The following is a 27,261-nucleotide window of genomic DNA, read 5'->3' as shown; positions in this document are numbered from 1 at the left end:
GCCACTTGTTGGTATGAAAATGAACCTCAGTCTTTGCTGAACCAGTGCTTTCTATGACAGGATTGGCATGGATGTGCTTTGAAAGTGTGAATTTAAAACCAGACGCCTATAATCATAGCTATAAAAAAGATTAAACGCCAACAAAATTTCTGAAAAGCTTTCAAAAAATTAATTGATGTGCATTTGGTATACTCACGTCACAGTATGTTGGGTTGTTTGTGTGTGTGAAAAAGCAAGATAAAGAACATTAGTAAGACCAGGCCAGTTCCATGGTATTTTTACACTAATTTTTCCCTTATTTATTTCTTATGAACTACCTGATCATCAAAACCAGCCGTGCTGCCAACAGCATTTAAAACATGTATTAAATCCACCACCCAAGTGCCATGTTGTATTTTCTCCTCCCTTTGGATTATAACTCTGTTCATGAAAAAAGAAAAAAAAGAATAGAAGAAAAAGTGAAGAGTGGGGAAAGCAATGACTTTGAATCCTCATGCTCTGCCCACTGAGTCCTTGACTCAGTAGATACTTCCGCTCAAATGCTTCACGTTCAAATAAAATCGCCTACTTATATAAGCCATTTACTTCAATCAAAGCCAGATGTACATAGGACTGATCAAATTAAAAGGAAGTAACTATACTTATAATTGCAGGCTTTACAAGCATGAGGTTTCTTTCTGTGGTTGAAAACCTTGGTGCAGTCTTTGCATGTGATTACAGTAAAGCTTTCTATTGCTGAGATTGCTCATGCTGTTACTCATGCAGATAAACATACATTTACTATTGGCAGCCCTGGAAAGTGCTACACTATTATTAAGGTTGTGTGACATTTCCCATTTTAAGACCTCATATTCAGCAGCTTTCAGCTTAACCACACTTTAAACACTTGGTTGAATTTTCTTGGGAAATTTCAGTTTGAAGAGCCAAGCTGTTTCTGAAAGTCACGCTGTTTGTCAGGTTTCAAAATGCTAACTTTCTTTAAAAATAGCTTTACTGACCCATACTTATGGATAGAGACTGAAAAGTCTGGAAGAATGTGGCCTACACTTCAGGGCTGTGGTTTCCACTGTCTTCCAGTAAAATTATTCTAAAACTGAATATGTATCTTTCTGCTACGAGTCTCCTGAGCTGTCAGACCGAGTGAGTTCTCATCTGCCAGCCCATTTAAACATGCACTGGATCTCCCCATGGGGCCTCTGGATGCGCAGCCCCTCCTCTTGAACCACTGGCATCACTGGGCAACCACTGCTGCCATGAGAGCAGAGATTCCTGTCATGGTCACTTTCTGCTGCTCAGAAACCAGAGTTTGAAAGCAGAGAGTCTTTTCAGTACTCTTGGAGTTCTCACCTGTGCTGTCTGTGTTCTCTTGCACAGGCTGACATCCCCATTCTGCCCTGCTCCATATGCAGAGAGGTCAGGCAGAAAGAGCCAGCGCGGGTCAGCTTAGCCCTGTGCCAGCCCTGCTTTGGAGCAAGACCTCTGTGGTCAGTCCTGAGCTCTGGGCAGCCCAGGCACAGCCCTGCCCTGCAGCAGGCGCTTCGAAGCCGCTGGGAATGCATCCATCCAAACCATAACAGCAGCAGCACGGACGCATACATGATGCATATGCTAATGCATACAGAGCACTGCCTTAGCAATTCCCCACACAAGGCCACGATGTGACCCTATTCCCATAACCACAAGATGAAGAAAAAGGTAATCGAGGTATTTATTAATGGCAAGCAGGGCAGCAGGCACTTCTACTGAAAGGAAGATTTCACAACAGGAACACTGTTATAGAGGTTTGTGTCGTAGATGTTCAATTTATGCAAATTATATGTAAATTAGACACGGCCTCTTTGACTTCTGGTATGTAGCCAGCAACTCTTTCATGTTATAATGTTGCGTAACCTTTGCTTGACTGTTTTCTTCTTAAGTTAGCTATAAATCTCAGCTTTCTTTTTCTCTCTCCTAATTTTCTTGTAAAGCACAGTAGGTTGTCCATAACAAAAAGGATGTTAATAGTATATGAAATCTGCTTTGTAAAATTCAAATTAGAGGATGTATTTATTAAAACAAATCTTATGCCAAGTACTCTGTTTAGGAAAAGGAATGTTATTCTCCAAAAACTTAAAAAGGATGATAATATCATAGAAAATATTAGTCAAGAGAACCTGATGCTACTGAATGCCCTGCAATTTGGAAAAGGACCTTTGCATTGTGTATTTTTGCATTCTTCCCCTCACCAAAAAAGAAAAAAACTGCTGTTTTTATTCTAAGAAAATTCTTTAAAAAATGAACAGTTTTTTTTTTCCATTTTAAATGGAAGTCAGCTGCTAACATCTATGTCAGCAAGTGCAATGCTTGATGGTTCTTAAATGCACATTACCATTTGTAGCTCTGCATCTAGGATTTGCAATGCTGTTGGACTCCTGTGCTTTTAAATTTAATTACATGGCCTTTCTGCATATGGAGGACACTAACAACAGAATTGCTTTGCCTAGTGGAAGCACAAATGCCCATGCCTTCTCCTTATGGGCTGGGCTGTAGAACCACCGACATACAGTCAGGGCCCACTGCACTGGAATTATGGCTTTATAACAATCCTTTATTTACACACACTGCTGAGACAGTAAAAACACCAAACAGATTTTTTGACGGCAGGCAGCCAAAACATCCCTGCAGGGCACATGCCCCTTGCCGAGGCAGGAACCAGGCAAGTTAAATCAGTTCTGGGACTGCTTTCCAGCAGAGAATTTTGTTGACATGAAAATGGTATTTGCCATTCCAGTAATAAGATGGGTCCAAACTTCAGTGCCACTTCTCCCCTACCCTGTGTCTCCCCTCAGTTTGAATTGGCATGCACATGGAGCTGGGAAAAAAAGAATTACTGTAAAGAGTTTTGTTAGAAAGGTTTCAATTTACTCATCATGAGATTGCTGAGCAATACTGTAAGTAGACTCACAATAGAAGGAGCTGTTCTCATGTTTCCTAGGATGTGAGGCGAATGGCTAGCCCCATTTAGTAAGTATGGACTCTGAATCAAAGCCATCGCACATATGTTCCTGTACATCCTACCGCCATTTCCCGGAATTTCAGTAATCATCCTTAGCAATTCTTCCAGTGGTTGCAGCATCGTTCTGTTTCAGGAAGATTTTCTTTTGCCCTTGTTGTGCAGCCCTCCTTTTCTCTCCTTCTCTTGGTAAATAAAGACACTTAAGGACAAACACACACGCAGCAACATTTCTCCTCATGCCCCACAGCACATCCTGGACTGCCAGGGCTGTGCTTCATTCCTCCCAACTGTCCTCCCATCTCTTTCCATCAACAGCAAAGCCGACAGCATCCCTGATGCATCATTTGTGATAGCATGGGAGAAGAGGTGGCTGAATCAAAGCCAAAGATCCAGAGGGGATGCTAGCTGAGACAGCCCAGCAAGGACAAATCCACATTGTCAGGACTTACTTTATAAGGGTGGGGCTATCCAACTGAGAAACTTATCACAGTTTTGCTCTAATCTCTCCACATGTCGGTCTTGAACCGATCAGAAGTTTAGGTTTAAAAAATCTGCACGGTGAAGGGGACTCAGAAAGGAAATATGAGAGCCAATCCTGAACTAATGAAAAACAGAAATAATAAGTATGGGTGCAAGGGAACTGCATGGACACATTAAAGCAGAAAGCTCTGGGACAGTGGTTAAATGCTCCATAAAACAAGAGTTTAGCGGGAACTTTCCTAGGGAACCATGACCAAAACCCACTGACAGTAAGTGGATGGAAAGCTCTGAACTTGCAGAAAACCTCTCTGTTGAGCACCCTCCTTTTCAGAGGAAGTTTTATTCTGCCAGAAAAGGTGTGCAATGCTGCACGCTAATATAGTATGGGCAACTGGAAGGGAAACTCCTACACTGCAGAGAGAGAACTGCCTGAGCGGGAATGTTTTACATGTGTGCCATTTGCTTTTCTCCTGCTAACGTGCTGACTGTTCTGGTAACTTGTGCACTGCAGTAAGTCACTGGTATCAAATCACACAAACCACCACATAACCACTGGATAGGAAACTCCAACACAAGCACAGTTTAAATCAATGCTCTATAAAATTTGGATAATATTACTTAGACCTTAGAGCACTCAGGCCTCCAAGAAAGCTGTAAAATACAGTTCAGGAGGGGTTTATAATGGGCCCAACCTGCTATTTTCAATGCAGACATGTAATCAAATTACTCACTTATAAAAGGACGAAGGTGTTTGTGGACAGCTCAGTAATTATTTGTGACAGCTTTGGAAACAGAGTAAGGCAACACCGCTGTTGCCTCTGTGATGGACGTTTGAAATCACCATCTTTGTGTACAGCCCTCAGTGCTGTAAGGATGCTGTAAATGGATCCTGAAAAATCCAGCTGAACATTACAGTAATTGTAATTCTATTGGTTTCTATAGAAATAGGATTATCCTAACAGCCAATAAATCAATTTCCTCCTGGAACACTAATGCAATAAGAAGGGGCACCATTTCACTGTTATTTATAGAGCAAACAGCTTTTACCCAATTTGCAATACCTATCAGAGTTTTATAGAGTTCATGAGATTTTTCAAGCATGTTGCTGCATAAAACCATCTCTGGCAATAAATTACAGAGGGAAACGGGGAGGGGGAAGCCCATAAAGTAATGAAAACATTTACCACCAGATGGCACGGCAGTACAGGTGCCGCCGTTCTGGCAGGGATGTCTCTCACAGGCATCGGGATAAAGGACGCAGCCAAGTTTCAATTCCGTCAGGCCAACCACTTCTGCGAAGCTGCTGCGCTTGTTCTGGAGTGGCAGCTCATTGTTATTTAGGACTACTGAGTCCAGGCAGCCCTGAAAGCCACTCAGGACCTGCGTTGTCCTCTTGTCAGTCAGGCTGCGGACGTTATCCACTTGGACCTGGGCGCCGAAGTAGACAGAGCTGTCTGTGCTGAGCGTCTGGAAGTAGAGGGGGGCCTTGCGGCGTTCCACGTAGCTGTCGTCCAGGGACAAGCTCGTGAAATTGCGATTCAGCTCCAGGAAGACCGAATGCCAGCTTCCATCATTAACGGCCCTGCCAGAAATTCCCAGGATTCCTGGGCCACTTCCGCAATCCAACTGGAACCAGAGTTTGCCATCGACAATCTGCAGGAGGAAAACAGAAATCAAACCGCTTCAGGCACTTAGCTGTCTCAGAATATGCTCTCGCAGAGAATCTGGAAGCACAGAGAACTTCTAGACAGTCTCTGCACACTGTTAAAGCTGCTCTCCCACATGACACTAAAATAGCAAAAAACTGTGCCTTTATCATCAGCAAAAAAAATATAAAGTGGAAAATATCAGCTTACTTTGAATTTGCCCAAAGCCAACTACTGCAGGAAAACTGAAAATATAGAAAATCGTATGGGTGCAGAACACAGGCAAAACCTGGGATAATTATATGTTTTATTGAACAGGATATGGACTTGAGGACCCTTATTCTGCTCTTGAACAGCTGTGTCTTTCTCAGCAAGTCCAAGAGCTTTGATTCTGCTCCCAGTGGTTGACGTCACCAAAAGGACAGTCAGGGCACAGGATCACCTCTCAGTGTTTGAGAGGCTTGTGGCGAAGTCAATGGTCACGCTTTCAGCTGGTGATGTTAGGTACTCTGCTCATGCAAACATCCTGTGCTTCTGTAACCTTTAAGAGCATCTCAATGAGGTGTGGAGTTGTCCCTAAACATCCTAAGTTCAGCTTCTCTAATTACAACAGTAAGATACTGGTTGACCAAAAGTCATTTCCCCAAGATGCTACACAACCTGCTCTGTGTATACCTCATAGATGACATAAGATGGGTCTTACTTTCCTTTCTTTCCTTGTATTTATGCTGAGCTCATGGACTTAGAGAGTTTGTAGGGGATTTCTCACTCTCTCTCCTGTCCCTCACCCATCCCAAGTCCTCACAAAGGGAAAATCTGTGCTACTCTGCTGGTGCAGGCAAAGTGAGGGAATAGGTAGGAAGCGTTGCTTTCCTGATTAGCGTTTTACCCAAAGATTTTAGGTTTCTCTAACAGATGGCAAATAAGTTTAAAATGGCTGACAAGGTTGGAAATAACTTCTTATGACACATTAATTGGATTCAAGTTCTCTGAAAGCTCTTGCAAGTATTTTACCTTTATGTCATGCTCTAGGAAGCTCTAGGAAGTATTTATTTCTGCAAATCCCATTTCAAGACAGTTCTGTCACATTATTTATCCCCCTGAAAAGTTCAGATGCTGTGTCATTTTTCATCCATCCAGGCAGCTCACATTGTCCTCTCACTGGTGTATCTGTTACAGAGTCTGACTGCTCCTCCCAGTGAGAGCAGAGTTGCCACAGCTGTCAATGCAAGAGCCCCACAGAGCTTTGGTGGCCTGCTGAACCGGCATGGTGAATGCAGATGTGAGGACGCTGCAGTGCGTCCATCTGCCTTTGGCCATTTTTGGCCATTTCTAGCATGAATAGTCTTGTTAGCTGGAGACCTCCCTTGGCATGTGACTGCGTGCTCAAACTCTTTCTCAGCCAGGCTCCCTGATGTGGCTTGAAGGTAAATGGGAAACTCTTAATCTACAGGAGCAGACTGTGCTGTCGTGTCATTATCAGCATTTTATGTCCTTGGAGGCTGACAAAACTACCTGGAGAAAAGCTAAGAGTAAAATCTTGAGATGGGTAGATCCCTGGATTTCCTCCTCCTTTGCAAATGCTTGGTTTCTTGACTGGCTGAATCTGAACTGGACCTCAAGCCAAGACACACTGGGCAATCAGGGTATAAACCACACCCCTCCTCTGCTCGGCAATTTCTTGGCAGTGAGGACACAGAGGTGCTAAGCATGGGGCAAGCTCCCTGTAGATTCCATCTGCCCACTTAGTCTGCATGGTATGAAGGGCTGTAGAGGAATGAATACACATGTAGAAGGAGCCAAGGGAAGGAGCTAGAATTAGCCCCTGCTATGAACAACTGGCTGTTCTGAAGTCCCTGATCTGTAGGCTGTAATGAAACTGAGAAGAAATCAGATCTATGACTGCAAATACATGCTTAAGGGATGGATGTTGCTTGGTACTCCTACAGCTCAATCAAATAAGGCTAATGGATGTATAGAATAATGAATCTGGATCATTTTTCACTAAAAAACATTTTTTTACAGGAATCAAAACTCAGCCGTAAACAGTTTCTGCAGATTGAAATTGGGTCTGTTAAAGCATACTCTCAGGAGGAATCCTGGTAAACAAGATGCCCTGATAAGCAGAGAATTTTTTCTCTCCAGAGATGGAGCAATAGTTTCTTTCCCCCATGTGCAACAAAATAGTCCAAAAACCCTGAAGGTGCTGCTCAGAAAGTGTGGTCTGTCTCACCAGGAATACAAATCAAACAGAAAAATGCATGCCAACATATTACACTTTGAAAAACAGCCATCATTGGATAAGCAGATAACTCGCTACTTACTCAAAAGGCTTTTTCCTATGGAAACTCTTCTACTGATTGTGTATAATATACATATACCTCCCCTATGACTACTTATGCCCTGAAGGACCTACGGCCTGCATGTCTATTACTCTTACTCACAGAACATGTTTTTCCAATTATCTTTATAAATACAACACCACATTTGAGCACCTGGGATAAATATTACACCACTTGTATACAGGAAACTATGATCTAAAAGATTTGCCATTAAAATATGTTTTATACATCTTTCTCATCCACTTTTATTTCTTTTTACCAGCAGACGATCTGACATACACAGTAAATATATATTGTCTGAAGGGTTAAGTTTCCTTCCTGTTATTGAAGAAACACGAGTAACCTCTACCTAGAGTGAAAGATGGAAAGGATGGTCTGATGCTTACAGTACTAGCCTAAGACATGACAAATCTGCATGGGAATCCACACCCTGCAACATTCTTCCTCTGAGATCTCAAGCAAGCCATTAGTTTCAGGTCTCCAGCAGTAAAAGAAGGGTAACGTCATTTCCCTACCTCACACCACTGCTTTATGGATACATGCATTAAAGACTGTGTGACATGCCCAGATACCCCTAGCAATGGGACCATGAAAGTACTTTCATTAATCAGATGATCACAGTCCTGCTGTAGAGGGGCTGGGAGGAAATATTCATCCCCCTATGGACCTCGAGGAGGAGTAGGATGAATAGGAAGAACTGGCAAGGAGTAGATGCTGCAAAGGGCTCCACTTTTTACTACTTAGCAGCTAGACTGGCCGGGCAGGGAGGAGAAGGTTCTTCCACTTAACAGGTAAAATTGCTGTCCCCACTCCTAAGAGCAGAGAATTCAACCATCATTCAGCAATTAATCTCTGGTGTTCCTGTGATTCCTTGTAACCACTGAGATGTCAGGGTCACTGCTCAATCCTCAGAGAGGGTTTTTTGATTATAGCCTGGACCTCGGTACCAAGAAAAGCTGAACTTCAAGCTAACTTAGGGACATTCAAGCAAAAAGTATGGACCTCCAATGAATATCCAGGCTCTTGTCCAGGCTCAGCAGTTACCCAGACATTAACCTCAGTGGGATGATGGCTGGTCTAGTTGAGAGTCGGTAGCATCAGACTGTCAGTCCAGCACTGAATGTGTGGCATTGCTTTTTTTATTCATCTCTGTAGTGCAACACAGCAGAGAGCCTGAGTTATTCCATCTCACAGCAGAGACATGCAAACTGTGCAACTCCTCACCACTGCAGCCCATGGCATCAGCAGAGACCCTCTGCACCATGAAAGCAGAGAGACACTGCTTCATCCTAGCTGGGCAGAAAATTCCCACAAAGCTTCCACTTCCCAGAGTTTTCTAGGCTCAGTTATAACAACGACAGGGAGGTTAATGTAAACTTAAGCATATATGCCACAGGATTTCTCACCTGTAGAGAAGTAAAAAGAACAGAGAAGACTCCAAAAGCTGATGCAATCTGCTACATTTCAACAATTTCATTCAGTGAGCAGAATGGAGCCAAACACACACTGTAAATTATATTAGAGTATTAGTCTGGCTAAGATGTTTGGCTAACATCCATATTTGTGTATCAACACAGGTAATAAAATGATCAAATGGTTCTTCTGAGACCACCTCCAGCTCGCACAGTCCATCTGCAGTCAAACACCATGGATACAGCATGCTGCCTCCTAATCTATCTGGGGAAATATTTCGTTAGCTGAATTGCATTTCACGTCCGTTTGTGTAAAATGGTGTATTTAATTAAAATATTACTTGTTTCAGCTACAGCCACAACTGGGATAATATCCAAGCTTCGGTCCTATCCAGCATAAGCCATGCAGCAGTAATGCATTAAAATGTATAATACATACTTCACTAAACCACACAAAGTTTCACATTAAGTGCGTGGACAGAAGAACATATGCCTGCCTTTTACCATTTAGCAGTTGTATTTATGGCATGCTGGGAAAGTCTTTCTTTGCCTATCTTTAATCCTTAAAATTTCACAAAACAAGATGAATCTCCATTATATTCCTTGGAGGAAAAAAAAAAATTTGAATTCTCTTCTGCAATAGCCTTGTAATGCTTTAAGTGGTTAAATCTTACTTTTCCCAGTTGGCTGCTACATAGGTAAAAATGAAATGGTGATATTGTTTTTGGGACATGCAATCTTTCCAAAGGAAAAAAAACCAACATTGACCTGCATCTCATTTTGCTCCAATTGTCTTAAAAGCAAGAGTGTGCAGCAAAAAAAAAAAGGCCAACCTCTCAAAATCGATGGATGAGTTGCTTTATTTCAAACAGCTGAATAAAAAACACCCTTATTTTATTATATCAATACAGTGCAGCTGGTAGGCTTGCAGCAAAGTAGTAGACAAGCAGTTTGCTCTGTGGAATTGATTATTCCTCCAGGAAGGACACTGTGTTACGGTTATGAAATATTTCCATCTCTGGAGTTATCATGAATGTATGAGCTCCCAAAATTAAGCTGGTCATTTAAACACCGAAAAGCATATTGCAGCATTAATGTTTAAACAGACTGCAATGGTAGAGACTTGCTTCAAAACAATCAATGCCACTGTATGCCCCAACAGCACAGGTGTTTTTTCTGCCTGTCTTCCCATCAGTTCACAACCTGTGGGTCTAAATTTCTTCTACCTCCGCCTTTATTTGAAGCTCAGTGATGGTGCTGGGCCTTCTGGTGCTAATCCAGCACATACTTAAGTAGATGCTTAAAATTAAGGTATGTGAATAGTTCCAATTGCTTTCAAATACAGGAAGTTAAGCAAGTGATTAAGTGCTTTGCTGGACTGATGCCAGAGTGCTCAAAAGAACACAGGATTTCTTCCTTTATCCTCTATTTGGAAAGCTTCTCCTCATGTTTAATTTAATTGAAAGCAATGCTCAAATGATAACAACTTCACATTTATAGACCTCTAATTAATCTGCTTAATGGCCTCATTTCTGAGCGCCTCCCTACATCCCACCATATGTACCTGGTTAAAGGAAAAAAAGGAAACCTTACTTCTGGTTTACTAATGAAAAAAAAGTGTGTTTAGAAAGTCCAAGCGTAACTGACTTGAAAACATCTGAGTCAGGGATCCCCAAAGTGCAGTCCATGAGTCAGCTGCCATCCCTGAAGAGACCTGATAGGGTTGAATCCTTTGAGCATGATGCCATTTGTCTGCCACAGAGCACTTTTGTGAGAACTTAGCCTGATACTCCTGGCTAAAAGACCTTCACAAACTAAACTCTGACAATTCCTGATCTTTGAAGTGCTACCATTTCTTAAAAAACTATACTGCATGTAATGATTTTGCTTCCTTTAAACCCCATGCATGCAGAAGCCCAGGGCCAGACCCGGGAAAAGGACATACACACTGCAACAATGAATCCTGCCCTACTTAAAAGCTGAGCATGAGGCTTTGAGAAGGTAATTCCCTATGTCCTCCCCTGCTCAATGCATAGGAGAAAGCAGAAGCTTTGCATCCATACACGACCCCGGACCTCACTCATTGGATACGTGAGGTAGCAGCCGCATCTGAAGCTCTACTTTCTCTTTCTTTGTTTCTTAGACCTAGGAAGCAAAACAGCTTGACATGGAGGTTGCTCACTGAGATTGGAGCACAATAACCACAGCTCTTGTTGCTGCTCCTTGAAGTATTATTTTTAACTCAGCATCTTTCAAAGCAAAATAATTAGGTGATTATGTGAAGTGGTGACTGAAAACATGATTCCTACCTCACAAGTGAAAACTCAATTCAGGTGATTGCAATGAGGGGTTCTCTTACTGGATTGGTTTTGTTTTGTTTGTTTTAATTTGGTTTTGGGGTTTTTATTTATTGGGTTTTCTTTGTGTGTTTGCCTTTTTTTTTTTTTTTTTTTTTTTTGTAGCAACAGTAGTAGCATCAACGTTTCTATTTTGGTGGCAAAATTTCCCTGCTTCAACTGGAGATTTTCACTCAGTTGTCTATGATCTGGATATGCTGTGCTCCTTAATGATGAGAGCTTTATATACAAAACTCTACCAAAATGAATTCTCCTATCACCATTCTAACTCCAATTCAGGCCACCTCTGTATCATCTCCTATTGTTTTCAATTGGCACCTTCCACCAGGGCCATTTGTTTTTTTCCTAGGTATTTTTTGAAATTACAAAATTGCAAAAATTACCTACTTACATATGCTAAGAGCAAGCATGATGAAGACTTCAAAGAAGGTCTTCCAACCTGCAGGTTTGGTTGGTTTTTCTTTAAACAAAAAAATATGTTTGAAAGTTCAAACTGCATTTCTACGCATCTCAAAGCAGAGGTTAATTGTCTTGTACAAATCTGAATAATGCCTACAGTTCCTGGTGAATGACAGACAGTACTCTTGCTCATGAAAGAAATACTTCAGTCTAACAGCTGTAAAATTATTTGTTGCCCATTAATAACTCATCTAGCCACTTGAACATTACCTATGCATTCAGCCAAAAGTACCCTAAAGATTGCAAATACAGACACAAAACGCTCTGTGCCATTTCTCCCACTGCTGAATTATAGAACATGGCTGAGTTACAAATGTCAGTGTTTTCATTTTGTACCTTAGAGGCTATAGCAGAAGTACTATATGTGCAGGCTCTTGGATGAGCCTAGTACTCCCTTTCCATCCAGCTTTTATTTGCCATTCCACAGAAACCAAAAAAAAGAATAAAACTGCATGGAGAGCTTATCAATTAAGTATTGATTTGGTATCAATCTCCATTGACCCCATGACTCTCTCAACAAAGAATCTTAATCCACAGAGTGCCGAGATCTTCACATTCAGTAGGAGACATGTTCTAAGCAGTTGGTTCCTGGAATTAAATTGCTAACAGTGAGGGCATATCCTCTAACCACAGACAGGACAGAAGGGAAGAACAGCAATTTCAGCAGGCTTCGTTTTGACTACATAGTCATATAAATGGCCAAATCTTGCATCTCATGCAGACTGGCTCCTGCACACAGACACACATAATGTGCTTATAATGAACAGCACCCAGTGGGGAATTTTCCAAGTAAAGTACCACTAACAAGCTGCTTTTCTGATTATTGTTGTTGCTGCTGTTGTTGAAATTGTTTTTCCCCGTTAGAATCAGACTTCATCTTCTCAATCTACAGCTGAAATGAGAACAGCATTCCCCAAATCAAGAGCCAAGAGAAAATATAGAATCAAGAAAAACAACTGCAGAAAAGATAAGTTATTTTAATTACCTTCAGAATTATACAGGGATTTGCTCTGGTGTACATTATAATCCCATTGCTTTGCAGGGTTCGCAGACGGAGAGCCAACTTGAATTCCTCTTTCTTGCTATTTTCAGAAACACGGTATTTAATGTAGCTATTCCCAGCAAAGCTAAGGGAAGTGTGGCCTGAAACAAGACCATTTTGAAAAGACACATGTGCTTTTAGTGATACATGAAGTAACTCCTCAACTGTTAAATAATTGAAGAATTTATAAAGGTAATGAGAACGACTAGGAAGAAATAAATAAACCCCATCTTTGATGAGAGAAAAAAAGCTGTCATCTACTGCAAAATATTTCTGCATTTCCTTTTTTTAACTATTTTTCAGGGCACAGAGGAAAGTTCTATTTCTCCATACTTAAACATAAAAAACAAAGAGGTTTCTCCAAGTATTCAGCATATTTCAGCTTATACACTCCTGGAGGCACCAGTCTTCCCTCACTGGTAACAGAGAGAGTCAAAAATGACCACACCTGTACATAAGGCAGTTGAGTTATGGGTGTAAAATTACATGTGGGCAGATGTCAGCCAAACCCTTACAGTGAGCTCCCTGCAACCAGTGCCCAGGACCACAGTCCAGTATCTGCTGTGCTTTCATCAGGCAAACAGCACAAATCCTCTGTCCTGCAGCCTGGGATTCCCTGAAGTCAACAGAAAGCACTACTTCACTGGCCATCCACCTGGCTCTTCATATCCCAGGGGAGAACACAGATACAGAGAACTAACAAATGTCCTCAAACTTTCTTTTTGGGATAGTGTAGTGTTTTCATTAATAAAGGTTGGAATTTTGGTAATCTAAATAATAAGCAGAGGAATTAATTACAGAGCTTGCCCATGGCAAGAAAACATCTGGCATAACATTCTCTAGGAGAAATCCTGTTTTCTCAGCAGCCTGTTTTACTGAGCTGGTATTCAAGCAAGCCAGTGGGAATTTCCAAACAGAAACTGGATCAGAGTCTACATACAGCCCCATAGCTATAAAGACAAGTATTTACAGGGCTTATAAAGAGACACACCAAGTGCCCGTGCTGAGATGGGTTAAGCAGTGCATTTTCTGTTGACTTCACTGGCACCTCTGCCTACAAAATGAGAATGGCAGCACTTTATTGTCCAAGTATATCCCCCTTTATGGCTGTGACATGCACCTGAACACTCGCCAAGCTTTCCTGGTGGGCACTGGCAGATGAACGGTCTCCGGTTGGCTTCATACCCCACACACTGCATGTCCCCTGGACATGGCTTCTCCAGGCAGGGATCGTTGGACCCTGGGCAGAGTCCTCCTGCAATAAGGTAAAATACTGTCAGGGATCCACAGTGTAAAGCATGATCTGCTGCAATAAAAGACTAATGAAAGACAATTATTGATCGCACACTTCAGTACTGGAAAAAAACCCAAACAAAAAAAATAATACAATAATAATAACAACAATATTAATTTTATACTGTTATTAACAATAACAGTAATATTTTTAATAAAAATAATAATTGTTAATTATATTAACAACAAAAAAGCCCCAACAAACCTTCACAGAAAGGAACAGCTTTTGGACAAGTACACAGCAGAACTGCAATCGTTCTTTTTCAAAGACTGCCCTTAGCCCCATGAGAACATACTATAAAAACGAACTATTATGAGCAGTAACTGGTTTATAATCGGTATTATAACTCTCAGGCCATTTATTTTCCCACAAAGCTTCCTGCACAGGGGCTTTAGAGATATGAGGAAAAAAAATCCCTTGAAGCTATGCACTCCTTTTGCCCCAGCACATCCACAAGAAGCTAAGTTAAGGAGGTAGAAATGGTCACAGCACCAAGCCTGCCAGAGTTCAAGAAGCATTTGGATAATGCTCTCAGGCACATGGTGGGATTCTTGGTGGTCCTGTGCAGGGCCAGAAATTGGACTTCGACGATCCTTGTGGGTCCCTTCCAGCTCAGGATATTCTATGATTCTAAGCCATGCCTGGGCTACAGTGTGACACCCAGACTTTTCAACATCATGCTACACAGGACACGCTGCCAGCTTGGTCACACAGCACAGGCAAACTTGCCATTTCCTTATGTTACTCCTGACATTTCTGAGATCTCACATCCTATCCAGCTTGCCCAGGCAACCAAAACCTGCCATCCTTTCTTCTAATCTGCAGGGACAGAACTATACTGACTTTTAAATTTGCTTAAAATACTTGAGTGACACAATTATATGTACGTTTTTCAAAACCACCTAAATTCTTTATCAAACTGAGCATGTCAAGGACTTACTTTAAAGCCTGCCATGTTAAAAGAATTTTTTGCATTTTGTGGGGTTTGGCTAAAAATTCTATATAACTTCTAAAAGTTATATAGAAAGTTAAAATCTGTTTCGATTGCCCTAAACTTAAAAAGATTTGCACACACTGTCTATAATAATACAAAACACGATAAAACTACTGCTGCTTAATATATGAATTTTCAGCAAATGTGACTTCCACAACAGCTAGCCTCTTCTTGGTTGCAATAAAGTACTTGGGAGATGCAGGGTCAGTTTCTACATTTGGGCATTTGTGTATGGCTGGAATGAAAGTAGACTTCAAGCGCAGGAAAAAAAGGCACTCCTGCCCTTGCTTTTGTTGATTTGCAGCTGCAGCATGAGTGGAGGGAAAGACAATAGCTGGAAATGTACAGACACCTCTTCTTTTGTTTATCAAGTTAATTTATTTAAGACATGCAGGTAATCAATTTAATGATCAAAAGCACCTTCCTACCCATCACTTTCTGAATATTGGCAGCTCTTGTATATTTCAGGATCTATGCTGTAGGATCCTTACCATATTCAAAAACTGGTTTATTTTTGAGCATGTTGTTTTATTTACAGTTTATAAAGGAAAGAACCTGTCATGGAGTACATCTCCGAAAGTAATGAAATCTTATTGCCTTCACACTTTTGTACAAGCCAAGCAGGGCTCATAGTAAGCATAGCTGAAATTACCTGACACTGTAAGTATTTTCAGCGAAAAGAAAAATTACTACTGTAGCTTTCAAAGTGGACATGGACTGACTACAAATATGGCAATTACTGTAAATGTCTTCCTTGATGTACAGCACAGTCAATTTAATGTTTAACATCCTCCCCTCCTTTATCAAACATTTGTTTGAGAGGTCTATGCAGTGAAAGATTTACAGTACTGCCTGTAGCACTGTTAGAAAATGATGCATGGCAATCTTTATTAATCACATTAGTAGGTAACATTAACAGGAATAACAGCTGCAATACACAGCTACACTTTCAGCCTTATAGAATCAAGAAACAAATGTCATTTAACAGGGTTCTGCACTACAGAATTATATTCTATTTAAATGTAAGATCTGTAGAATTTAACAGAGAATATAATGTTTTCTACACTTTGATTTCTTTGTTTAAGAATAAAACTCCACATTTCTAAGAATTCAATGGTAAATAACAATTATTTCTGAAATTGTAACAGGTTGTTAAAAATTCTGCAGGCTGCTTTGTATTTTCACCTTGGTTGTTTTAGCTACTTTAACTCACTCTTATGTGACAAATACACAGCATTCTGGTGTCTGCAGAGTATATATCTTCTTTGAACAAACTTGAACCTTTTGTGAGGCTGCAATTCAAGTGAGCCTCTGTGCAGCTGACAGACATACCATTTGGACTAAAGCCCCACAGCTCATGAGAGTGCAGCAGAAAGAGGCACTGAGATTTCCAAACGTGGCTCTGCAAATTTTCACATCCCCTAGCCTATGACTGTATCTTTGACATGAAGCAATAAAGGAACAGATTACTTTGTTATCCATCTCTGCCAGGTTTTTTATCTGATTCAAACTCTGATTTGTACTTTAGAGCCATCCTTCCACATTCAAAAAATAGATGGAAAAGATCTAATGTACTCAGTGCAACTGTGGAGATAACTGTTTATCCTGAACGGCCAAGAATAGTCCTTTTGGTAAACTACAAGAAAACCAACTCTTTATTCATCCTGCTGCAGCAGGATTTCATAGCTGTCACAAAACTTTAAAATATCCAGACTTGGGAGAAGTGCTTTATGCCTGTCTGTATGGTTATAAGTACATAAGCTACAAATCTGCATTATTGCATTGCCTCAGCTAACACGCATTTTCAGGCTGATTTCACAACTATGTGGAGCAAAATTGTAAAATTGTTCAAGGTTACGTTGTCCACATCAAAGATTTACAGCCTGAGTTTAAATAAAATTATTCTAATGTTGCATTTCCACTCCAAAGAGCAGTCTATTTTCCATCCAATAAAAGGTTCAAGAAGTATTGGTTTGAATTATCTTTTTTTTCTAGGCAGGTCCAGACAATCCACAGCATTCTACTGAAACTCACATTAGTATTAATAAAACTGTTCTCTACAAGGTATCACAGAAACACACGAGCTAGCATCAACCAGTGCGTGGCAGCAAAAGGTGGAATAGACCCACTTGATTTTGACAGATCATCTTCAGTTTAATTCTCTAAAAGAAGATAAAAGTATTTCAATCTTTTAACCAATATACTGAGGAAGAAAACACTGTTCCATTGCAAGATGAGAGATTTATTTAATTCCTATTCCTTCAAAAAAGGAGCACTCATAGGATTGTAAATATATTTTGAAAATTGAGTGCTTCAACAGTTTTAACTTAAGCCTTGTGGTATTAGGTAGTTTTCTATCAGCCCATTCTTCTGAATCTGTATGAGTATTAAAAAGACTCTGTTTCTCTCACTTGTAGAAGAAAGCTTGAAAGGAGGGAGATTCCTGAAGGCCAGAGTTGTAGGAAGCTTGTAAAGCAAACCCCAAATTGCTACTTCAAATAATAATTAGTTTACTAGGGAGAGAAGACTGGCAACTCATGATCTGCAATCTGGTTTAATTTTTGGAGCACAGTGACCAGGTATTGTAGACAGTGATTATTCCATGCATGTCAGTGCAGACACTATGGAATTGTTTCTGCACAAGCCAGCAATAGGTTTCAGTAGGCTCAGGTGCCCCTGGAGAACTTTGTGTCACACTGCACTTCCCAGTGAAACAGATTCTCTCTGAGTTTTAGAATAACAAGACATTTGAACTCTTTCATGCACTCCTTGATCCCAGCTTCCATTAGGGCTCCTTAAGTGATAGACAGCAATTCCCACTTACCCTGGTTCCACAGTCATGCCCCCACTTCATGCTTCAGCTCTCCCACATTTTATATGAGCTTGTGCATTCTCAGCATGGGCTTTACTACTGGAGATAGTCACAGTGAGAAAACCTTCCTTAGACAAGTGTGACATCAAACAGACTACGGCCAGATCTAACAAAGTTATATGCAGTTCTTTGTTCCCAAACACACACCTTTTTCTTCAGTTTTCCAGGAGAATTCCAGGCTCATTAATATGTATGTGTGTGCTTCCTGAAAATGGGAAGAGCAGTGCTGTACACATAAGAACTGGGTTACTGGTGCCCAGTCCACTCAAGACTCTTCTGGATGCAGTGTGTGCTCTGTGGAGCTGAGGCCAAAAACCATCTCTGAAGAATAGGTCCTATATTAATAGCAGATCCTCACAGTCTATGATTTCCTTTTGTCAGAGCATCCACAAAATACTAGAACGGGCTTCATAAAGTTTGAATTATCTTGTTTCATGAGAAAGTGGTCCAAGACTGCTATTCTCTTGATTAAATAACATGGATGTGTCTGCACTTTCGCTGAACACTCCTGGGTCTATTAGAAAAATTCTTTCAAACTATTAGGCCAGAACCATATTAAACACTTGAAATGGAATTCATCTCCTCTAACTTTAGGGCATGATTCATCTGACTGATTTTAGACATCTAGGGAGAGATGTATCACATTATTAAAAAATACCTCATTCTTCCCACTATCTGCAAATAGGGCCTGGAGTGACCAGCACAGATGCAGATATATGCCCATATTTGTCAAGATTATTTCAATCCAGCCTTCTCCCATGAACATATTAATGTAACACCACTTTTTTAAGATTGTAATGCAGAACAACTCCACAGCAAAGTAGTCCCAACAAAACCTGCTGTGTCCCTGCACCTTTGTCTCAACACAAAAGAATTACTCTGCATCATGAAAAAAATATGGAATAGATTTTTGCCTCAGAAAAATGAGAATGCCATGAGAACTATTTTACAGGAATATACTTATTCCATTCCTCCTACTTTTATTTCCCCCAGCACTGACAGATCTTTGCATACCCCGTGCCATGTGATGGGAGATTGGTAACCGCATAGCCCCTATGATCATGCTGACACAAACCCCAGTTTGTGACAATATTTTTAATACAAACACAAACAGATGAACCAAAAATCTAAGGAGACAGTCTGTTATTGGAAAACTCTTTAGTTCAATTTTATTGATCTAAAAGCTGATTAATGCACGTGAACTTTTGAACTTATCCTTCCAGAGCTGAGCTGCTGAACCTCCGAAGTTCACCCACTGCCTACTTTACAGTCTCCCTGCATTTTCACATTAGATATCTCTGTTTGCTCACAAAGGTAATCTAGGTAAGTTATGCACAGCTGGCATGCATAAATTGTGCATATCTGTGACATCTGCCAGTGGGAAAAACACTCCAAGTATGATACATATTTCAAGAATGAGTGAATTAGTTCAAACTCAAGCTTTCTGGCCATAATTGAATCAGATCTCTGGAAACATATGCAATATTTTAATGGCTTTTTCATAATTCAAGCTATTAATATTTACTGGATGTGGAACTCTCTTAGCAACAAAGGAAGTATAATACTTTTATTACACTACTAATATCTAGCTAATGCTGTCTCATTAAACGAGCCTAAATAAATTTGTGCACTTTTTCCTGACTTGCCGCATTTGTGCATTCATTTACAAGAACTACTGATCTAAGAAGTATTTGCATTTTTCTAACTCTTTTACTCTAGTCTTTAGCTTTCATGAAAGCCAAACTACCCATACATTCTCTAACTAATATACTCTCACCAGTCTATGTTGCCTTCTATGTGAGAAAACAGTGTTTACCTAAATACCAAGGTATCTTCTGTGGCTCCTTTAATTAAAAACAGTAGAAGATGATGAAGCATTAACCAACGAGGAGAAGATCCAAAGCATGAATTTTTGCTTCCCACCAAGGTGTCTTATTTCCGTGCAAATAACAGGCACCAAGGTGTTCACCTCTTTGGCAGCTATACCTAACTCCGCAGCTCTGGACATTTTTTTACTACAGGTTGGATGGCAGGCTGGCTGTGCTTAACCCCACCCCAAATCATGTGGATCCCCCTTGGGAAATCAGCACACAGTGGCTCTAACGGAAGCAGTGGGAATGCCTTCAGCTTTTCAGCAGGACCAGGACAAGCTGCCTGTTGCAAACATTCCCACACAGCAGTCTTCAAGGCTGTGGCCCAGAGGCTGGGGACCACAGCCGCTCTCAGAACCACACTGCCTTTCCAGCAGCCTGTCATCCATTTTGAAGATTGACTGGTACATGACAGAAAAATTTGGAAATCACTGTCCCAGCTGAATTTCTGTGCTTCCATTGCAAACTTGCTGTGCCAGGAGAGCTGCTGGGTCAGAACTGTACTGCATTGCAAAGTCCCCTTTTTTGGAGTTAAACTAAGGGATTATGAGGCACAGGGAATAATACATCATTATTGACTTTAATAGGTAGTGAAATGAAATGATAAACAGTGGAAATTTTGGCTGCCAAAAACCCAATTTCTGACTGTGAGGACTATCCCCATGGAGATGAAGATTTGTGATTTCTTGATACAAAAGTGAGACTAAGCTATAACTCAGAGAATATAAAGAAGTTTTGCAGACAGTATTCCTGCACTGACTCCTGGACCTGGCTGAAGGATATTGAAGCATTGTCTCTTTTAAACCTGTGAAAATCCTTTATTTCAGAGCCTTTCATGTGTAACAAAATGCTGACTTTTGTTATAATAGATAGGTCTATTTGAAACTTATAGCACTATTACATAAAAAGTGGCCAGATAGTCTGCTCTTGAATGTACCTCAGATAGAGAACCATGGTATTTTTTACAGAATTGAGCTTCTATGGCATTATTATCCATGTGCTGCAGGAAAAAAAAAAGATTTCTGGTTAAGTTTTATGCAATTTATGCCTGTTTTCATCCCCATTGAGGTCAGTGGTAAAACATGAAGCCCTGCTGACTGCTGCAGAAACAAAGGTTGGTTATTGAGGGATATGGCTGCTGAATTCTTGTACTGCTCTGTGTGTGTGTGCATGTGTGCTTAAGATGAGGGAGACTTAGATGTACAGATTTTACAGTAGCTTTTTTCTCTGCTCTTATATGAAGTGGAATGAGGAGCAAATAGCCTGGCAAACAAAAGAAATAGAGCCAGTATTATAAATGCCTGAGGTCTTAAAATCCAAGTGCAGAATCATACAGAAGATTGGCTCTCTAGTCTATTTGTCGTATGTTCATGTGAAATCTCTGCCAAAATGTGGAGCAGCCTGAAACCCACCCTACCCCCTACAGTAGCATTAAAGGTCAGGAACAGCACTTGCTAATATAATACTTCATTGGTTTCCACGGTTCTCTGCAACAACAGGACTGGAAAAGGCCTTTCCACCTGCTCAGCTTAGGTCAGAGGTGCTATTCCTTGGAGACTGCTGGTGCATTGCTGCAGACCAGGCTGCTCTGCTGTGGTCACAATCCAGTTTATTCCATCAGCTGTTTGGGAAACTACATCCCTCTCTCTCCTCTTCCTTCCTCTCCCACTCCTCCCCCACCCCTGGAAGCTGGCTGATGGCTCTGATTACGGAGCCTCCAGGAAAGCAGTCTTTGTTGTAAAAGGCCAAAGTTCATAAACTTCCATTTACATCAGTAAACACGAACAATTCTTCCCGAGCCTGAGAAATCAATTCCCACAACCCATCAGCCAGTCATGCTTTAGTGGACTGAATTGAAATGCCCCTTCTAATCTGCATAAGAGGAATAAAATGGATCCTATCGCATAATGTGCCATGATGGGAGGGGAAGAGGGAGTAGTACTCACCATTGCACATGCAGCGCACATTCCTGTAGAAGCGGGGACACACAAAACTAATTCGTGCTGTGCTGTAAGTCATCAGGGAATGTGAATCAATAGACAGGCTTTGCTCACAGTGCTGCTCCTGACAATCCAGTCCAGAGCAATTCTTCTCCAGGATAGCAGAAATACGAATCACATTTTCCAAGTGTCTCCTTGCATTGGTAAGCTTCTGAATCAAATAGGCAGGCTTATAGAAACCACCGCTGTGCATCTGAACAGCAAACAGCATGTCAAGCTGGCTGCTGCCCGCCACCGGCTGAATGCTGATGATGTGGAGGCTGTCCTGCTTCTGGGAGAGCACCGCGTTGCGCAGGGTGCGCCGGAACCCGTGCATGTGCAGACCCACGAAGTCTTCTGGGGAAACGTTCTCAAAGCGGATGGTCACCGTGTTCTGCAGCATTTCTTGTAGCAGCTGCTCAACGTGGACCACAACATCGATGGGCACCTGGAACCGACCATCGCTGACAGAGACATTCAGGACGTACTTGCCGTTATCCAGCCCTCCAAGAGCAATGATCTTCCCGTCATGGCTGTTGACCTTGAACAAACTTTTCTGCTCTGATTTCAGCATGTATGTGAGGACATCGTACACATCCTGATCTGTGGCATGAATTTTCCCAATGACTCCCCCAGGAAAATCATCTTCCATGGTGACAATGAAAATCTCCAGTGGAATGGCAGTCGGTTTGTGAATGCTCTCTTCAATAACCCTCACCTGTATGTAGGTGTGGGAAACCTGCTGAGGCTTCCCAGAGTCCTTTGCCTAATGTAATTTAGAAAAAATAAAAAAATAAATCAAAAAAACCCCCACACATAGAAGGCAGCCTACAACCTTAACTTCTTGCTATGCATATTCTCATAGCATCAGTAGTTCTGAAAAGAAATTCTCAAAAGAATTTCTCAAATGCATTTGCAAAATACATGTGTAAAGAAGCGTCTCAGCCATTTCTAGCGGTGGAACTTACAAGCTCTTTAGGGGAAGCACAGATCTCTAAGTGGATTGCAGAGAGAAATGTGTCAGTAGAATGTCTCATTACTCAAACTGAAATCTTCCCAGGATCCCACAGCTATCACTTGTCATCTTCACAACAGAGAATATACCAACAATGTGGTATATTCCGCACTGAACAGAGTTTGGGCTCACTTCTACCCTGGAAAAGAGCCTGAAATACCAGCTTTCTGCATTGCTTGGTGTGCTCCAAAGCACTCCAGACTGTTAGCTTGTGTGGATGTTAGGGAGTTCAGCATTTTTCTACAGCATTTTGTACTTCCTTACCTGAAGCAATCAAGAAACATGCTTGACATAAATGAAATTTATCATCCTCCAAAAATGAAATAGGTGCTTGTGCTGTTACTAATGACAAAATACGAGAGCAGAACTGCACTTGGACAGATGACTGTATGACCCAGAGCAGCTATTATAGCATCATTTGCACTTTTTTCATAGAGAGCAAAAGAGCATGACAAAAAACCCAAGGCCATCTTGACAGAAAGGTGTGCAAACTTGAATCAGTGTCCTTTTCTACAATAAGAAAAATGTTTTATTGTAGCCCCTATTAAGATATACTGCTCCACACATTTATTTGCTCCAGAGAATAACAGAAGACTAAACTGCCACTGGGAAGAGATGTAGCACATGTTCAAAGATCTTTGTATTTGGACATGGGGTGCAAAATTTACAAGCTGAAGAAAAAAATGGCAAGATGACAACAGTAATATGGATATTACTAGGCATAGATTAGTAATTCTAAGACACTCTTAAATTCATTCATCTTCAGTCCTAAAAGAGCTGGGTGGAATATTTAAAAATATATATATTTTATATATTTTTATATATATATATGCAGACAGATACCCATGTACATGCCGAAGAGATTACGTCTCATTTCACTTTCTATTTTAACATTAATTCTTAATAAACCTAATACAGAGGTTATATAGTAGGATATAGTGGATAGTGGAAAGAGATACAGTGGAAATACAGTGAAAAAGAGAAAGGAGCACTCTGGCACATATGGATGGAAAGAAACTATTCTATGGTCTATATACAACAGGAAACTATAAAATATGTTTTCACTGCAGAAATCCCTGAAGAAAATAATACTGGGAGGAATCATGCCTCCACAATCCAACAACGTCGTCTTCTGAGCATGTTGGTGCATCTCAGGCATGGTGGTCTGTCTAATATTTCATTGATATGAAATACGTGGATCTCTAAGCTAGAGGATGCTGCTAAAATTTAACTCTCATGCCCAGTTTTGGCTACACGAAAACTCTGGCTAGCAAATTACCCTGAAAGCAGGGTATTTTATGATTAAGGCATGGTAAGAAAGAAAAGGTGACCATTTTTTATTTTCCTACAGGGCTAAAAAAATAGGTTTCAAGGATATTAAATGGCAAACTTGTAAAACTTTTGATCTGAACTGTTAATTAGCATCAGACCTTGTATTTTTTGAGTCGTAACCAACAACTGCAACTAAGGATGCTGCTGCTGTGAATGGCATTAAATGTGCTTGTAAAGGAACAGATAGGCTGTGTTTAGAGATATCAACCCCAGCAAAGCAAGTGGAGGAATTTGAGACATAGCTTATGGGACCATGACTCATTTCAGAGAAGAGGTTGATTCCCCAGACTTGCATATTTACTGAACCCTAATACATCTTCTCTGGCAGGCCTGAGAAATGTGGACAAATTACTTTTGGATTTACAGGTTTTGGCAATCAAAATTACCCTGGTTACAAAGCTTCTCAACAATTATTCTAAAGCTAAGTTTGAGCCGGACTTCTATTGCATGTCTTATTTTGACATTCTTTAAAAGCTAAGTTGACCTTGGAAATGCGATTTCATGAATTCTTGGAAGGCTTCCAAAAATTTATGATTAAATTTATGACTTAAAAGCAGAAATGATTTTCCTTCCTAGAACAGTATTTTTCAGTCACTTGTTCTGGGGTGTATTTATATGTATATAATGCATTTTTGCTCATTTTCCTTCCTTAGCTACAGAAAAAAAATGATGAAAATCTTAAACCATAACAGTTGCTGCTCAGAAAATTCATTTCATGCCAAGGAAACTGGAAAGGTGGCTGGCTACCTATTTATATTTATATGAAACCAGGTTTAAGAACATCAAAGAAAATATTCCGTATTGTGCATTTGCAAACTGGAATGTGTGGTATTTACTTGCAGAATCCAGTCCATCAAAACCAACCCATACAGGCAAAGTACAGGTTACCTACCACTAAGAGGTTTTTTTGTTTCAGTGTAGATGTAAAAATGAAGCCTTACCTGCACGCAGAGCACATACTCAGTTGAGACCATGTGCTTGAAGATGACTGCAGACCTCAAAACGCCGTGAGGGTCCAGTGTAAACTCCTCCTCTTCATTGCCAGTGAGGATGGTGAAGGTAAAAGGGGGGCCATTGTGAAAAGAGTCTTTGTCTGTCACTACCAGCTGCAAAATGCTTGTGCCCACTGGTTTATTTTCCTTTACACATATACACAGCGTATAAAGAAAAGGATTAAAATGATACATATTGCAATCAGAAAATACCACATTTTGCTATTGAGAATATTCAACTGAATGCTCTCTGCCCAAGCTGGCATTTCACAAGCTGTGGTTTTTTGACACCGCTTACGCCCCATGGACCAGCGGCAGAGATGAAGGTACCTGCCACACCTCCAGGGCCTGCTGAGCTCTGTCTGATACTCTGTCTGATTAGGACTGACTAAAAGTCAAGACTCACAGCCAGAGCAAGGTGTAAAGAAGTGTGAACTTATCCCAGAGCAGACATTTTGAGGTTAGAGTACCTGGTGCAGCAGGGATGAATGTTAAAACGTGTGACAGATGCTGTGGTTAAGGAGCCTCAGCAAACAGAAACTTACCAAAAGACTCAAGAAAGATTTGTTTATACTTTCCTTTAGATAAGATCACTTGATACATGTTTTGCAGATAGATCATCAAGAGGTACTTAACTAAAACCAAATGCCCGTGCATTCTAAAAGTCAGAGAAGTTTTTGATGTGCAGGATAAACTTACTTGAATTACAGCTGTGTAGTTAGCTGGAGTAAACACAGGGCTGTTATCGTTCACATCAGAAATGTCCACATTGACCGTCACAGATGAAGACAAAGGAGGGGTGCCACTATCTCTTGCCTGGAGAACTAATGAATAACCAGATATCTGCAAAAAGGTGAAAACACTAAATCATTATGAAGGCAGTCCTAAATTTTAACCCAGCTTCTTTACATTCAATGCACCCCCCTTCCATATTCTAAGGAAGGCTGTTTGGCCTCATTACTTTACGACCCTTAGTATATAACATTATCCTGTTTATCGTGATACCGCAACTTCTGTTTTATAAGGCTACAATAAACACAACAGCTTCATTGTATCAAAATAACTGTATCAGATAAAGCAGTCCTGAAACGAAGGGGCAGACAGAAAATAAATGACAGATAATATCTGAACTCAGCTATTAGTACTGTAAGCTTACATTTTCATCTCTCCTAGGTGTCAGCTGCGAAATGTGACCTGATTCTATTTATCTTGCAGTTGGTTTCCAAGACATTATATAAATTGCTTATTAGAGCCAGCGTCAGTTTGACACATACTTTTTCTAACACAGCGATGGAGAGCCAAGAAAAAGTTCACAGGCAGTTGGCTTAAACACACTTGAAAACATTTGGGAGTACGAGGGACAAAAGTCTCTGTAGCAACATAATATTATCCACCATTCTGCAGAAGATAAGTAGGCTTGAGTCTACTTGTTTGCAACAGACACAAACAACTCAGTGCAGTGCAGGCAGTTCAGCGCATCATCCATGGGCCCTCTACACACATATGTGCCCGTGTGTGAGGTGTGAGTATATGTGACAACTTGCAAAAGCTCTGTCTGTGCACAGTTTATGGATGACAGTTGGATTTTCCGAACTGCATCGTTATGTTGGCTTCCTTAGGTCTTAAAACTGCTTTTTACTGTATATTGCTCCTTGCTCCACAGGGAAAGCTGCTGACATGTCTGCCCCTGAATCCTCCCACAGGGGAGCAAGCGAAGGGCAAAACATGCCAGATACAACACTCTGCTGCACCCTCTCAGTGCAGGGCTGGAAAGGGGAAAAGCAAGGTCCTGCCGAGAGGAACAAGATATTGTTAAAGGGGCTTTTTTTGGAAGGGTGTGGGTGGGAATGAAATCCAAATACATTTGAAAAATAACACCTTTTTTGTGGTAGGGAGGAGCTCAGATGGAGCACACAAAATAAGGGGGCTCGTCTGGGATGTGGGACCAATACAAAGCAAAAGAGAATATGTTTTTGGGGGGGTTGTATGGGGGAGATAGACTGTCATTTGGTGGGGTCATAGTGACACTGGAGGGAAGAGGAATCCTGAACTGTGGAAAGTCAAGAAACTTGAGGAAGAGAACTAATCTTTTCTTTTTAACTGTAATTTCCACTGCTAGCTGAAGACAAGACAGAGAGCTTTGTAGAATCTTTCCCATCTTTTTTTTGGATGTTTGCTT

The 27,261-nt window shown here is 40.8% G+C and overlaps 1 protein-coding gene across 12 annotated transcripts in view; it reads right to left on the bottom strand.

Annotated features, from left to right (window-relative positions):
• FAT3 (FAT atypical cadherin 3) overlaps positions 1 to 27,261 on the bottom strand; it is a 407,855-nt gene that overhangs the window by 22,569 nt on the left and 358,025 nt on the right. For all 12 annotated transcript variants that reach the window (XM_048294524.1, XM_048294523.1, XM_048294534.1 and 9 more), the window contains 6 exons: positions 25,782 to 25,925; positions 25,032 to 25,229; positions 21,711 to 22,509; positions 13,854 to 13,988; positions 12,677 to 12,834; positions 4,660 to 5,128 (listed from right to left, as the gene is read on the bottom strand). In XM_048294524.1, the coding sequence (XP_048150481.1) occupies positions 4,660 to 5,128; positions 12,677 to 12,834; positions 13,854 to 13,988; positions 21,711 to 22,509; positions 25,032 to 25,229; positions 25,782 to 25,925 (1,903 nt within the window). The remainder of the gene's footprint in view (positions 1 to 4,659; positions 5,129 to 12,676; positions 12,835 to 13,853; positions 13,989 to 21,710; positions 22,510 to 25,031; positions 25,230 to 25,781; positions 25,926 to 27,261) is intronic.

This window comes from Corvus hawaiiensis, chromosome 2 (genome assembly GCF_020740725.1).
Source record: "Corvus hawaiiensis isolate bCorHaw1 chromosome 2, bCorHaw1.pri.cur, whole genome shotgun sequence".
Lineage (NCBI taxonomy): Eukaryota > Metazoa > Chordata > Aves > Passeriformes > Corvidae > Corvus > Corvus hawaiiensis.
This window is presented reverse-complemented; position numbering and strand designations above follow the sequence as displayed.